This window comes from Eurosta solidaginis, chromosome 1 (assembly GCF_040869045.1).
Source record: "Eurosta solidaginis isolate ZX-2024a chromosome 1, ASM4086904v1, whole genome shotgun sequence".
Lineage (NCBI taxonomy): Eukaryota > Metazoa > Arthropoda > Insecta > Diptera > Tephritidae > Eurosta > Eurosta solidaginis.
The window spans coordinates 55,981,315-55,997,579 of NC_090319.1; the positions used below are offsets into that span (position 1 = coordinate 55,981,315).

Here is a 16,265-nt window from a genome sequence, read left to right on the forward strand (position 1 = left end):
AGAGGCTCAACATCGAAGAGCATCTACATTATGTCTGACAGGCAGGCGGCCCTGTGTGCCTTGCAATCCTCCACAGTTACATCTAAGCTAGTGGATGGATGCACTGAAATCCTTAATGCCCTGGGAGCCAAAAACAAGGTTTTGTTAGGATGGGTTCCCGGTTAAGAGGGACATGAAGGTAATGAACATGCTGATTACCTAGCAAAGCAGGATGTTACATCAGCATTCTATGGGCAAAGCCCTTTTGTGAACTTACAAGAGCATACGAAACTATAAGTAACTGGGAAACTAAACAATTCAGACGTCACTGGATTGACTGCACATGGCAAAGGCAGGCCAAACTGTTTATACTTCCGGCAACGAAAGTATCAGTCAAACTCATTAATCTAAACAGGGAGGACCTAAGAACACTTACTGGGTACTATACGGGACACTGCGGTGTCCGATATCACCTAAGTAAATTAAATCTATGGGATACCCAAATTTGTCGTTTCTGTGAACTGGATGATGAAACTCCGGATCATATTCTCTGCGAATGCGTCGCTCTAGCTAGGCAGATACTATCCCGTTTAGGTGGCGGGACTCTTAATCGCTATGTGATATGGAGTAAAGGCCTGAAGAGGTACTTAGATACATCAAAAGCCTCCAGATACAAAATTAGGCTGAAAGGTCTTGCACAATAGATCTGCACAAAGGTCGCAGTGCTTCCAGACCTATTAATAATAATAAAAGGGCTATAATCCTCGGACTTACTTGCGATGTGTCGCCTCTCACGGCAGGCATGCCTACCTCGAGACTATTCTAAGTCCCTCTTTCGTAAACCTTAGTGCCCTAGGCATCATGGTGGGTTGGGCGTTACGCGAGCACATTTTCAAAATATAAGGTGTACATTCCGGAAGCAATTTTCAAACCGACGGGAGATTAAGAGGTAGTTATAATGACATCAAATATATTCCATGACACACACAGTAGTTCCAGAGTAATTAAGAGTCGTAGCCTCTTTTGACTCCCACTGAAGGAAATCATTTATAATGCCCTCCCGAGAAATCTCCGCAAGACTTAGGCAATATCTGAATTTTTGGCTGGGAAGTTTTTTATGGTCTAAATATATACATTCAGGTAGTTTGCCGCTACCACTGAAGAAACTTTAATCGAAACCAGGACCCTTGGAATTAAGTCTAGCTGCTATTTGAGTATATCAGTGCGGTCACTGCTTAAGCACTTTTTGTGTCATTTGCAATGATGCTTCTTTATAATAGCTATGCTTACTCCTCAATTGTATTTTTAATATCAGCGATGAAAACGGATTGTCCAGGACGGAAATTTTCACCTTCCTCTTGGTTGTCATTTACATTTAAATCGCCACTACGTGCTGGTGATTTGGATTTGTCCTTGGTTTTTCTTGACTCTTTTGATGAACGCGCTGAGGAACGACTAAGTTCGCTTTCGGTGCCTAAAAAAACCAGAAAAGAAAACGATGAAATAACTTCCTGCACGATTTACCTCCGAGGATATTAAGGCCGAGCTTAGCTTCCAATTGGCAACGTGCTCTTTTTAATTTTTCCTACAATTTGACTAACTGTTTTATGCCGACTGCGAATGTCAGCTGCATTTTCACTTAGAAGTTTTTCATGGCAGAAATACGCTCGGAGTGTTTGTCAAACCCTTGACGAAAAACCTCTTTTCTAAGTTTCTTGATGATGTTTTGCACGGAACTTGAACCTAAGGAATTCGTCGTGGTAGGCATAGCATGTTACGAACACACCATGGCGTTTGTCGTTATTTATTGTTAAACAGAAAGATAGCGATAGAGGTCAAATCCTTTAAGGTGCACCCACCTCTTATCGGGGGTGTCTGAATATAATGACTCACCTACCGTGTTCGCACATGAGGGGACCATAAAGATCACCGGCAACTTTTAAAGTAAAGAATGAAGCTATAAGAACCATAATAAAATCCTAAAATCTCTTGCTGGCAGTACTTGGGGAAAAGATAAACAAATGCTCATTACCACTTACAAAGCAAGTATGGTCGCCTAGCCTAAAGACTACCCACTGGAAGAAGCGACACGCCTGCCAAAATACCGCCCTCAGAACCGCAACGGTTTGTCTTCTTATGTCCCCAGAAAACCATCTACATAATGAGGCGAGAATACATCAGGGAGAGAAATGAAATGCTAACCAAACAGTTCCTGTTTAATACTCAGAAATCTGGGCATCCCAACAGACATCTGATTGATGAGCCAACACCGCCCAGGGGCTTAGGGAGTCACCTCCGTAAGCATTATGAGGAAATACGGCACCTGAGAACACAGCCGTATGAAGCCAAAAAACATAAGCAGGTCCTCAGTAAACTCCACAAACAGGCGTCGGACCTCTATGTCAGGAATTGCTCGGTGAATCCTGTACTGTGAACAATACCCTAAATTTGCAGAAGAGGAACGCACACTCCCTAGGGAAACGCGAGTCACTCTAGCTCAACTTCGATCTGGATACTGTAACAGGTTAAACTCTTACCTATCCAGAATCAACCCCGACATACAAAATGTATGTCCTGCTTGCAATGTGTCCCCACATGACACCAATCATATCTTCAATTGTAATGTGGAAGCAACGCCCTTAACACCCCTCTCATTATGGTCCACCCCTATTGAAACAGCAAGTTTCCTTGGACTCCCGTTGGAGGATATTGTTGACAATTTGTGATCCGTCTCGACCTATTGGTTGCTACAACAACAACAACAACAACGGAGTTGAGGCACGTTGTGGATGTTGCTGTGGGCTGCAATATAGATACCCGTATATTTTCAATGCCACGTGAATCCGCCCGATCAATTTTAGATAGAAAGTTATTTTGTCGGTTCGATGGAAGACTACATGTACATATTTCAATATTCAATTTCAAAATGCCACGATTGCAACTTGCTAGTTTTCCACGCTATTCACGAAACGTGTTAGACTTCCATGCATGGCTCAACTATATGGTTGGCTCATCTCTACAGCAACAACCTACCTTTGTTCAGATTATCAAAATCAGCGGGTTGGTGTTAGACGAATGGAATGAAAACATAAAACTTAGCAGCTTTTGTGTGTAGTAAGAAAATGTCAATGTGTTGGTTTCATTTTGAGTTTGCCATCTTCTTCTGACAATCCCCACTTCAGTGAAATGAAAAAAATAAAATCAGCTGATGAGATGAGCCAACCATGTAGTTGAGCCATGCTTCCATGGGAATTTGATAAATGCTAGTTTTCGTTGAGGCGCAATATTCTGTTAATCCGCAATAGTTGGCGCAGTTTGCAGAATCCCCCTTCTTGTGAACTGTGCAAATAAAACTTAGATTCCAATCGTCGGATATATATTCTTCCGGCCATATTTTGCATAGAAGTTGATGCCTGCGCCTCGCCTCACCGCTGTATTTCAATAGCTTCACGGGTAGTCTAACAGCGCCCGCGGCCTTGTTGTTTTTTAATCTAGTTATCGCTGTTCTTACTTCGTCATTTCGAGCGGGGAAACATTTATTCCATCATCATCGATTTGCGGACTTGGGTTCATCATCTTTCCTGTGTGATTCATGGCCCTCTCCATATAGGGGACCAGATAAGTGTTCCCTTCATATGCCACAGGTAGGTGAGTTTGACAATTGGGTTGGGCAGCCTATAAACTGCGCTGGCAACCCATTGAAACAGTTGCACTACACAAATCCTTGAGTCCCTTTTAATTTTAATCGCTCTGTTGTGTGCAAAATCGCGAAATCAATGACAATATTGGCATTCGTGGTAGGTAGTTTAGTTTTTGGCTCGGGTACACCTGGCTTAATACCAATTCCGTCCAAAACTTCATTCACATTCATTGACTTTCGGCGGCGGTAAACTACAAAAATACAAAAAACGGCGACGTTCGACACGTTTATTGTCGGCGCAAAGTTTGAATTAGCAGATAAACACCTAAGCCAAATATCTACACAACAAAAACTGAAGTTAGATAAAGATTAGATAACTACCCCTGCTCTCGTATCTCTAATGTTAGGGGACAACGCAAGAAACCCTGGAGAAACATAACGTTCTTAAAGAAAATGGGATCTAATTATCAAAGCAGGAGAAATTATAGTGCTCCAATCGAATTGAAATGTGATTCTCTAATGGGATCATAATGCCAATTGGACTTGCTCTTTAATCATTCTGGACTCGATATGTAGGGTGGTTTTTTAACAACTTTCTCTCGAGTCGAGATTTCACTAGTTGTCTAACGTGCCTACACTGAAAGAAATAGTGCTAGTAAAATCAAAAAGTCGGTTCTTTTGTTCTTAACTTAACGGAGATTCGCTGAAATTGATCGAATTATGGTTAATTCGACCGAGTTCTTTGTCAAATGAACAAATTAGTTTAGTCATTTCAATAGAAGAGAAATTATCGCTCTTGAGTTAACAAAATTTTGTAAAATTCACAAATTCCTAATCAATCTAACTGATTTTTCTGTTAACACAACTGATCTTACAGGGGCCAAATCGTAACATCCATCATCGTATAACTCGTCACGTAAAAACATGATTTTTGGATTATGACATACGTGAACGTACTACTTCGATCGTAATTTTGGATCGCAACATACGTGACGAGTGATTGAACGTACACGTTACGTTCCACTTTCATTCGAACATAAACTGCTGATCGTATAGATACAAATTTTACTGAAAATGTAAGAAAATTCTTAAAATATTTGAATAAAAAAAATATAATAAATTTCAAACTCTTATTACATATTAACAAAGGTCGGGTTCAAACAAGCTTAATCCCAGCCAAAAGGAAATATTGGCGGAATTCATGGCGAGACACCCGCTTTTGTATCGGCTTGCTTCAAATTTAACTTCTCCAGAAAGTAACTAAAAGCTTCGTAAATTAAGCGAAATCTCTTCAAGAAACTGCAATAATTTTTGTTACAAAGGAATAATACATAAATGACATGCTTACGCTTTGTTCGATAAGTCCAAATGGTTACTACACTCTCTTAACCGCCTTCGGACTATCTTTTCATCGCGTTCGCTATTACTGGAGCTCAAACAAAATAATAAAATTGGGTCCACAGCAGTTATTTACTTTTTTTTATACTTTTGGCAACCAATTTGACAGTTCAAAATCTATTGTGAGCTAAAAATACAATCCAAACTAATATGGATCGTAAAATGTATTGTGAGTTAAAAAGAAATTCCGTTCCGTTTGCGATCGTATGTTATAATTCCATTTTGTTTATACGTTTGGCGTATCACGTAATTTTCTTTCGTATGGTTGCCGATCCGTGATCGTATGTTACGATTCGAGCCCAGGTAATTTCAATGGCGATCAACTGTCAATACATGAGCAAATTTCAAAGAGAATTTTATGCTCACTGCGCTCTCTATTTTGTACTTATGACGATGGTGCCACTTGTTAATAAAAAAAAAACACCAAAATAAGAAAACAATCGAATCGCAAAAACACACAAAATGGGAAAACAATATAAAACTAGTTTTATTTAATAATTTGGGAAAAATTTAAACAACGTGACATCAGGACGGACAAGGCGACAGCTGTTTCGATTATACCTTGTAAATCTCTTCAAAGCCTTTTCTCCCGGGAGTGGGAGTCGAGCCCGCACTCCTACGATAGTTGAAATGGTTACAAACGCATTCAGCTACGTCATGCCTTAGTTGCTGTAAAGTTTTTCCCAATTGCCTTCTTTCGCATATATTATCTTCTACACATCACATAATTCGTATGTAGTTATGTGTTGAAGTTATGCATGTTTGTAAGGCGGTTTTCAGAGAAACTTGGTATTTGTTGTTGCTTTTGTTCTATTTATAGAATTACAACGAATTAACCAAATGTTGTCTACTTATATGAGTTAACCGGGGATTGCCCGTATCGCTTTAAATGTATGAAAACATTTATTTCAAGCAATTTTTAATTTTATAATTTATTTAATAATTTGGGAAAAATTTAAACAACGTGACATCAGGACGGACAAGGCGACAGCTGTTTCGATTATACCTTGTAAATCTCTTCAAAGCCTTTTCTCCCGGGAGTGGGAGTCGAACCCGCACTCCTACGATAGTTGAAATGGTTACACACGCATTCAGCTACGTCATGCCTTAGTTGTTGTAAGTTTTTCAGTTATCAATACAAAACGAAAAAACCCTTTTTTGAATTTACTGTGCAAAAAATTATGAGATACCGGGACACCTATTTATCTGGTAAAATTTTGCAACTTCTCGTCCAAGCGAAATGCAAAATTGCGCCCTCTTGTTGCAAATGTTTTGCTTGAACGAACAGGATTTTTCCAAAGTTAGTAACATTTTGTTCAAGTTTTTATGAATTTTCACTCACGCGAACGAATCTAATCTATATATATAAAAAGAAGTGTACATTTTGATTGTCACTCCATAACTCGAGAGCGGATAGAAAGATTGCCATGAAATTTTTGGGAAAGATACAGGAAGGAGAGATGATGGTTAGTTGATTTTGAAATCCCAAATCGGTTTAGCCATTCTTGAGTTATGATTTTTTTTTTTAGAAAAAATTCAAAATTTGAAAAAAAAAAAAAATAAAAAGAAGTGTACATTTTGATTGTCACTCCATAACTCGAGAACGGCTCAACAGATTGCCATGAAATTTTTGGTGGTGAATTAATATTGTCAGGGGATTTTCGACAAATATTGTCTGTGGTTCCACGATCAACACCGGCGGATGAGATCAACGCATGTTTAAAGTCTTCTCTTCTGTGGCGACATGTGCAAAAATTGCCATTGAACATAAATATGCGCGTTCAATTCCACAACGACCAATCTGCAGATCGGTTCTCGAAGCAATTGTTAGATATTGGCAATGGAAAAGTTCGAGTCGATAATACAAATGGATTGATTACATTGCCGAACAATTTCTGTACCATTCTCCAACCAACAGAAGAGTTGATTGAAAGTGTGTTTCCAAATATTGTTCAAAATTACAGGAACCACAATTGGTTGAGAGAACGCGCAATACTGACACCAAAAAATTTACACGTCAATGCAATCAATTATCAGATTCAAGAAAAATTGCCAGGTGCAGTGACATCATATAAATCCGTTGATAGCGCAATGAATGCAGTGAATTATCCAATTGAATTTTTGAATTCATTGGAACCACCTGGTATGCCACCGCATTATTTGAATTTAAAGGTTGGCTCATAAATTATTTTACTGCGGAATTTAAATGCCCCAAAACTGTGCAACGGCACAAGATTAGTAGTAAAAAAATTGATACCGAATTTAATTGAAGCGACAATATTGACCGGAACAGCGAAAAATGAAATTGTACTCATACCACGTATTCCACTGACATGCCATTTGAATTTAAGCGTTTGCAATTCCAAGTGCGTCTATCATTTGTTATGTCCATCAATAAGGCACAAGGGCAAACGCTTCAAATATGCGGATTAAATTTGGAGGAGCCGTGCTTTTCACCAAATTGTTTGTTTGTGCTCGCTTCCAATGGGCAAACTAAAAATATTGTATATCCAAATGTTTTGGATTGACATTAATAATTTTGAAATACAATGCATTCATTTCATAAAAAAAATTTATAATCTTTCATTTCTTTTTTTGGTTGGTTGCTACGAAGTGCAACGGGGTCCGCTAGTAAGATAATAAAAAACATCCTTTTTTAATGTTGATTTTTCCGACAAAAAAAAAGTATGAGTTGTTTTGGAATCTTTTCAACATAAAGTGTTACGAAAATTAAACTTGCCGAATTACATGTAAAGTTACTCCAGTGGTGAATTACCTTCCTGCGATTTAATTATTTACTTTTCTATAACTTACAAGTTCTCTTTTTAAAATGTTACGTCAAACATTCAAGTCAGATAACCTGGGCTATAGGGTCGTTCAAGCCCTATAAGTCTCCGGGCCCGGATGGAATCATTCCTGCGCAGCTTCAAAGGTCTTTGGGGATTTCCTGCCGCTGGTTGGCCATCATATATACTAACTGCCTCAGGCTTAACTATATCCCGAAGTCTTGGCACACGGTTAGGGTTATTTTCATTCCGAAGGCCGGCAGAAGCTCTCATGTATCACCTAAGGATTTCAGGCCAATCAGTCTCTCGTCGTTTCTTCTTAAGACGTTTGAGCGGTTGATTGACCTGTACCTACGGGAAAGGATACCTCGGGGGTTACTGTCGGCTTCACAGCATGCGTACTGCAAGGGCAGATCGACGGAAACGGCTCTCCATTCGATTGTAAAGCAAATAGAGGGGTCCCTAGAACACAAAGAGTATGCTCTGGGTGCCTTTCTAGACATCGAGGGAGCTTTTAACAATGTCTTACCGGGGTCAATCGAAAGAGCTCTGGTGGGTTTAGGAGTCGAGGCGGCTCTGGTTGAATTTATTAGCAAACTTCTATGCGGCAGAATTGTCGCAGCGGAGTGGGGAGGGGCCATAATTAAGAGGAAGGTGTGCAGGGGCACGCCACAGGGGGGTGTCCTATCTCCTCTCCTCTGGGTTGTGGTAGTCAACGAGCTTCTTGTGGAGCTGGAAGCCAATGGTTGTCGGGTGGTTGCCTATGCAGATGACCTCGCTATCCTAGTCAGAGGCAAATTTCTGGGCGCCCTGCGCGATGTTCTTCAGGGCTACCTGGATACTGTGGCTAGATGGGCTGAATCATGTGGATTGGCGGTCAACCCGGGAAAAACGGAATTGGTCCTTTTCACAAGAAGATATAAGGTGCCCGATTTCAGAACTCCCTCGATTGGAGGGGTACCGTTGGTACTTTCTGATAGGGTTAAATATTTGGGGATTGTTTTGGACAAGAAACTGTCCTGGAGACCCAATGTGGAAGATCGGGCCAGGAAGGCCGCCATTGCCTTGTACTGCTGCAGAGGAGCTATCGGAAAGAGATGGGGACTCTCGCCAAGAATAGTACACTGGCTTTATGAGATGGTGGTCAAACCGATTCTGCTATATGGGGTGCTGGTCTGGTGGAAAGCACTGGACACGGCGAGCACCTCCAAAATGTTAGTGTCAGTGCAACGGACGGCGCTGATCGGTATCAGTGGCGCTCTCAGAACAACGCCTACCTTGGCACTGAACGTCATGCTGAACATATACCCAGTAGATATTGCGGGAAAGGCGGCCGCGGCAAGGTCGTTGGTCAGGCTTCGTGATATGGGATATAGACTTTCTGACCGCGGACACTCTAGCCTTCTTACCAGTTTCGACTTCATCCCGGACAGAACGGACTACTGTATGCCGATAACAGCTCCCTATACAACCTTCACCCCAGTTATTCCAGAGAGAGAGGATTGGGGAAGAGGAATTATCTGGGGCATGGGACCGGTTAACTTGTTCACGGATGGGTCAAAGCTGGATGGAAAGGTTGGTGGGGGGGTCTTTTGTCAAGAGCTAAATTTAAGCCGCAAGTTTAAGTTGGCTGATCACTGCAGTGTATTCCAAGCGGAAATTGCTGCGATTAAGGATGCGGTGGATGGAATGCTATCCAGTGCTACCACGGTTAGGGAATTTAACATCTACTCTGATAGCCAATCGGCTATCAAGGCCTTGAGCTCAACTACAGTGCGATCGAGGGTGGTATGGGAGTGCCTGACCTCGCTTGCGATTGCATCGAATTATTTTACAATTAAGATTATCTGGGTCCCGGGCCATAGTGATATCCCGGGTAACTGTCAAGCGGATCTCTTAGCCCGCATCGGTACAACTGAACCGGATGAAGAGGGCTGTAGGGACTTCGGGATCCCGCTGGCCACCTGTGGATTGCTCCTCCATAGCTGGGCCTCGAATCAGCTCAGCAAACGTTGGGCGGATACCACGTCTTGCAGGGTAGCAAGATCTTTCTGGCCGAAAGTGGATGGCAGGAGGTCTGCTGAAATAATTGGGTTCACTAAGGCTCACCTATCAATGGTCATTGGGGTTTTGACAGGGCACTGTCCCATGGGTATCCATGCGGTACGTCTCAATATACTGGAAACTCCATCCTGCTGCAGCTGTATGGAGGATGATGAGGTGGAATCACCAAATCACTTTATGCTTGATTGTCCAGCTTTTGCCAGAATTAGGCGAAAGTACTTCGGTCGCGACTCACTTGGATCTCCCGAGGATATATCCAAAGTTGAGATCGGTATCATTCGGAGCTTTATCGTTGCTACCCAACGATTCTCTAAGTAGCTGGATCTAGGTCACCGTTATTTTTGGTGTATGTGGTATCACAACGGACCTTCGTGTTGTCCAAGTGAGCTATCCTTATCAGGGCAGCTACCACCTAACCTATCCTATCCTACGTCAAACATTTATACTACAAGTTTTGTTCTAAACAATCAAGTGTGCAAACTCTACATGCGAGAGAAGAAATTGAGAATGAGCTGCAACTGAAAGAATTGAAAATCAGTTTCGTGACTACTACGAAGTACAAAACTATAAATTAAATAAATTATAAAAAATAAAATTTGGTGAAAGTGCGTTTAATAAAACAAAGTATTAGAGTGTATAATGTTTAATGTGTGCCAGCATATTGATGTACGCCCAATTGAAGTTCGGTTAGTAAGTACATGCATATGTATGTACATATGTACTTATTTCTCCGGCTTTTGTATTAAATTCAAAGAAAATGGAAACATATTATATCAAATGCGCGTACACAAATATAAATATACATAATTATAATATAACAATATGGTGAACATTTTTGAAGAAAAAGTTGAAATAAAGTTTAACAGACGGTGCAGTGCCGTTATTTGCGCTAGAGCATGTACTAACGTATGTCTGAATATGTTCATATGTAGCAAATATATATGTAGCAGGCATCCGTATTTACATATGTATTCACATATGTACGTATTTACATATATGGCAACATACTTTCGCACAAAGCTGTCGATGGTAATTCGGAACAAGTTTTGTTTTTTTGAATTCAGATTTAAGTTATTATTATTTTAATTAATATTACTAAATATAGCAATAAAATCATTAGAAATGAAATGTACTTATGTGTAATTTATACAAATAAAAAAAAAAACACGTTTAATATATGTGACCCGGCCTATGAAAAGGTGGCTTATGCCTAAAAAAAACAGCTGTTTCTCGCAATTTCTTTTTTGAGTCATAAGCCGCCTTTTCATAGACCGGGTCACATATATTTAAATATATATTTATCCGGCTTTTACTTTTTCCACAGGTATTAAGGTAGGTATTTAAGGAGGAAAACTCTGTTGATGTGAAGCAACTCACCAAAAAACAGCACTTATGACACACTGTACGACGAAAAACCACTCTCCGAACTTTAACCAAACAACAATACTTCAGGAAGAGAAACAATATAATAAGAGATTGACTTTAGAAGTACTTCATATTTTAAACACACCGACTAACATACGAATGAATTACAAAACGGACATTGATAACTGCGCGAGCTACTACAAACTCTTGATAACCAATATGCGGACAGTGACTAGCTCCACGTTAAACAGCGAAGACGTGTAAAATAATGTATGTAGAGAAATGTTCATGTTTGTTCAATTTTTTATGTCAATTGTATTTTTATTTTATGTTTCTGTAATTTGTTTATAGTTCAAAGCCCTGAAGACGGTTACCGTGTGTAACCGAAATATATTGGTAAACTAAAGAAAAAACAATTTTTGGTGTTTTAATACTTAAAATTGGACCTAAAGCCGGTTAAACAAATACCTTGTAAAATCTTATGCTATTAATGTAGGAAAAGCAAAAATATCTGTTATTTCAATAAATTTCACTGGTAGTGTCATTTCGACAATAAACTATGTTAATTAAACAGTTTACGCTGGTTATTTCGAATAGAAAAGATCTCTGTTATTTCTACGGCTTTCGCTGTTAGTCTCATCTTAACATTAAATCTGCTAATTTAACAGTTTGCACTGGTAATTTCAAAGAACAGAAATCCCTTTCATATTAACAGTTTTGATTGGTATTCTTAGTGTGACAGTAAAAGTTATTAATTTAACAAAACTATGGGTAAAGTATAATGAACAACTTTTTTGTTTATTTGACTACTAAAACGGCCAATTTCGAATCAACGATTTGTGCGTAGTTGATTCAACATCTTGTTACGATGGATAAAAATTGACAGACATTTTGGTTCAATTGACCCGTATTTCGGTTGATTTTACCAGTCTTTTTCTTTCAGTGTACATAAAAATGTCTAACGTTAGAGACTGTATATGCTGAGTACTTTCCTTCACTCGTAAATAGCTTATATTTCTAGTCTGAGTTATATTTTATGTTCGAATATACCGACGCAAAAGTAATTAATTTAACCACTTACCTGGTCGACTGAAAATATGTAATGAGCCGCCTTGTTCCTCACTTGGAAACTCAGGCAACTTGCCAGTTTTCTCATAGCAATCCTTAATCCAAGCGCGTAATTCATCAGCTATGTCTTCGGTTATTGTAGCACCCTGTTTGCACTTGATCTCTTCACGAACAGCAGTAAGTGAAGCCTCGAGCATATCCTTATAAGCTGCTTGGGTTGCATAGCGACGCTCGAAAATCTACAAACAAATGGAAAGTGAAAAAAAAAAACACATGAAGTCCAATCAATTCTACACATAGACCTGTTTCAACTTTTCTTCCTTTTCGGCACGCTTCTTTAACATGGCAGCCGTTGGTGGTACCATACCAATTAAAATCATTTCATCCTGCTTACGTCTACGTGTAACGCGTCGTGCCGTATGACCGCGCCAAACTTTTTGTATTTTCATTGCAGCCAGCAAACCCATATCACTACGCTCCTTACCCTTCTCCTCTGTCTTACCCTTATCCTTAAGCATACGTATCTCCTTCATAAAATGTGCACGTAAACGCCCCTGACGCGCTCTTTCATGTATTTGCAACAAGCGTATTGCTTCGATTTCACTTAGCTTCTCCTCACTCGGATGCTCCTCTAGCCAACCTAATTTGATGAGAATTTCATGCATAATACGATTACGTTGCTCGATTTCTTTTTGACGTTCGCGTAGAAAGTATCGTGGTATTTTAAGCTCTGTATCGATGGGCGTGAGTTGAAGTCGTCCCACAACGACATCGTTATAACTAAACTCCATCAAATCGATATTGACGAGATCATGTTTTAGTTCAATAACACGACCCAAACAAGCATCAAGTAATTTACGCACTAAAAGTCGCTTCTGTGGCTGTATCATGTTATCGTATACCTCCTCCAAGCGATTAGCTATACCGATGTAGCGTAAATAGAACTCGTAGACAGAGGATTGCAAAAGCTTCTTTGGTTCCATTGTCGTATCTGCATCTGGTAGCGCGGTTGCTAAAGCGGCAAGTGTAGTCTCAAAGTTTTGTCCCTGCTGCTCATCGGCGAGGGCCAAAAGTTCAACTTCATGATGCGTTTGATGCCAGAGCTCGTTGTAGTAGTGATTGGACATTGCGGGTTTTTGGTATGTTGTGCGACTGTTTAAGGATACTCAGCACGACTATTTGTTGGGGAATTCGGTTATTGTTGGCCACCACCAAGAGATTGTTTACCTCGCGAAAATGGTTTAGTCATGACAACGCTAGCAACTATGGAAATGCCATCGTGTTAAATAACTCTAGTATCGCCAAGGCCGCAAAGGGTAGTGATGGGTAAGTCGGGGTAAAAAAGCAATCAATTCCTGCTGAATTTCAAACAAAGGATGCATCATAGCAGCTTTCTTCTTGATGAGTACCGGCTCCCAGACGAATAAGGGAATACCTCCGGCACTACCACAGAGCCGGCCAGACATAACTCAGCCGCTTAATCCGTTAGACGACTTTGATCAAAATTCTTGAAAGGTTACGTCTATTGAATGGGGCGAAGCGTTGCTACAACAACATCTTGTGCAACTTGATGGCTCATCTACGGCTCTTTATCTTTTACTCACAATCTCTTCCATTTCCTTGACGCAGATGGAAGGTGAAACGAGTACACCAGCTACATAATTCATGAAATTCTGCTCATATGTTTTCGCGAATAGGGCCATCATCCGTCATCCGCCGTGTCTTATTATTGGTTCTCAAATAGATTAGCTCCACAATTTCGAGTTAATATTTGTCAACGTCGTTGGGTCGTTTCTGTGCTATCCAGTTCTGCTGCTCGATATACCAGCACCAGATTAAGAAATCGCACGCTTCCCTTTGCTGACGCAGGTGTGCAAGGACATTCCAGTTCCTTTTCGCGCTGTCAAAGGCTGCTTTGATGTCGACAAAAAGATGGCGCTTGCCAATTCTAGCATGAGATGTCTCTGGGATTTGATTGGCAATATCTGTTCGACGGGTAAATTTACTAGGTATCAAGCAATCAATTCGTTGGCAATATCTACGAACGCCTGACAATATTTAATATAAAGTTGTGTATGGATTTTACAAACTCTTCGCCCAAGTGCTTGAATGGGGACGAGAAGTTGCGTAATTTTCCGGCACAAGATTTGTGCCGACATCAACCTAGTCCAGCCAATGAAAACGCAGCGGCTATGCTGGCTAGCCTATGTTATGCGAATGAAAGGTGATGATCCGGCAAAGAAGGTGTTATTATTCGACCCGCCTACGGAAGCAGAAGAATAGTGCCGCCGCCTTTTCACTGGAAGGATAAGGTGGAAAATGATTTAAATTCTTTTGGTTTTGACGATTAGCGTCAGTTAGCCCAAGGAAGAAGCGACTGGCGCTACTTATTGGACAGTAAAAACCGTTAAGCTCCATTTATTAAGCATAGCCGGGTTGATAAATGTATTTTCCATCCTCAGGGATAATTTGGATACTAGCACGTCTTTATTGCCCCCGATCTTGATACCTTTCCTTATTCGCAGTGTTTTCTGGTATAACTTCGGGCATTATTCATATTAGATATGCTAACCATCAGCCGTGGTGCAGAGGTAGAGAGCAGAGATCTTCTTTGAGTACTAATAAAATTAGTAATTGCCAAAAAATTGTGTCTAAATGTGTACTTAGTCAAGTACAGACAAATACTATGAGTGATTAGCTCATAAAATAGAAAATACATACGAGTGCTCCGTAACACATATGTCTCATACATATATGACATTGTTGAGTATAAACGTCATAGTCGCTTTAAAAGTCAAATTAAACTTCCTTAACCCTAACGCCATAGTCGTAACCATACCCATATCCATAACCATCTCAATGTGATCGATTAATGGTGCCTTAACCTAAAAATCGTGAAAATTTCATAAAAATGATGAAAACGCAAAAAATTACAAACATATTCCACAAAAAATAAGTATCTTAGTCATACCGTATCCAAAACAATAAAGAAAATCTAAAAAAAAGTGATTAAATTCACCAACTCAAATATTTTTAGGTTATGGATATGGCGAGAAAACAAAAACCAACTGATTGTCTATGGCGTTAGCGTTATGGTATGGCACCATTAATCGATTACATTCCTTTCCATAAGGTAGGTTCGATCAGCTGATTTATCTGGTTATGGCTTTATGGTTATAAGTCACCATTAATTCGCCCTTAACTCAGTAGCACGTTGATTTCGTGTGTAATACACGGTATACTTCGTTTATTATCGGTTTTACTTTGGCGCTGTATTCAGTTTAGTTTCGTGTACATCGTTGTGTTGCTAGCGTCAGAAGATGATTTTATTCATTTTATTGCACTATTACCAAAGACTAATTGAAGATTAAATGGGGTTACACTGCAATTGTGTACGTCAGGGAAACAGACTCTTAGTCCCTACCTCCCTTTGCACCGTTTGCCGGCGCAACAACAGCAGTTGCGTCCTAGCCTTCCACAACCCAGGCGTAGTCACCCGTCAATTACTCCCAGAGTGACGACGTCTCCCACTATGCACTTCAGAATTCTGCAGTTAAACTGTAACGGATTAACTGCGAAGATCACGGAAATAGTCGATTTCATGAAGCGGCACAACATCCGCATTGCTGCGATTCAAGAGACTAAACTCACAGCAAGATCTGCACTGCAGACCTGTTCTGGGTATAATATCCACAGAACGCGAGAGCGGAAATGGAAGCGGCCTCGCGTTTATCATACACCACTCCGTGCAATTCATATATTTGATCCCGGCATCTACCGCAGGGGCAGTGTCTTATAACGTCAAGGCTTATCTGTCCGGTCAGGCGATGCAAACCTAGAAATCATCAACATCTACATCCCTCCTGCCTCCTTATCTTAGGCGATTTCAATGCCCATCACGATCTATGGCATTCAAACCTGCGGGCGGACAGTAGGGGTGAGATGTTGGCAGATCAAATAGAAGA

The 16,265-nt window shown here is 40.3% G+C and overlaps 2 protein-coding genes across 2 annotated transcripts in view; one reads left to right on the plus strand and one right to left on the minus strand.

The window, feature by feature from the left end:
* LOC137253737 (U6 snRNA phosphodiesterase 1) overlaps nucleotides 1-4,674 on the plus strand; it is a 39,215-nt gene extending 34,541 nt beyond the window's left edge. The window contains exon 5 of the mRNA XM_067791171.1: nucleotides 4,497-4,674. Coding sequence (XP_067647272.1) covers nucleotides 4,497-4,547 — 51 coding nt within the window. The 3' untranslated portion in view covers nucleotides 4,548-4,674. The remainder of the gene's footprint in view (nucleotides 1-4,496) is intronic.
* Nucleotides 1-13,495, minus strand: part of LOC137253747 (dynein regulatory complex protein 11) — a 30,118-nt gene extending 16,623 nt beyond the window's left edge. The window contains exons 1-3 of the mRNA XM_067791178.1: nucleotides 12,603-13,495; nucleotides 12,314-12,539; nucleotides 1,270-1,453 (exon numbers count right to left, since the gene is read on the minus strand). Coding sequence (XP_067647279.1) covers nucleotides 1,270-1,453; nucleotides 12,314-12,539; nucleotides 12,603-13,427 — 1,235 coding nt within the window. The 5' untranslated portion in view covers nucleotides 13,428-13,495. The remainder of the gene's footprint in view (nucleotides 1-1,269; nucleotides 1,454-12,313; nucleotides 12,540-12,602) is intronic.
* Nucleotides 13,496-16,265: the final 2,770 nt, after the last annotated feature.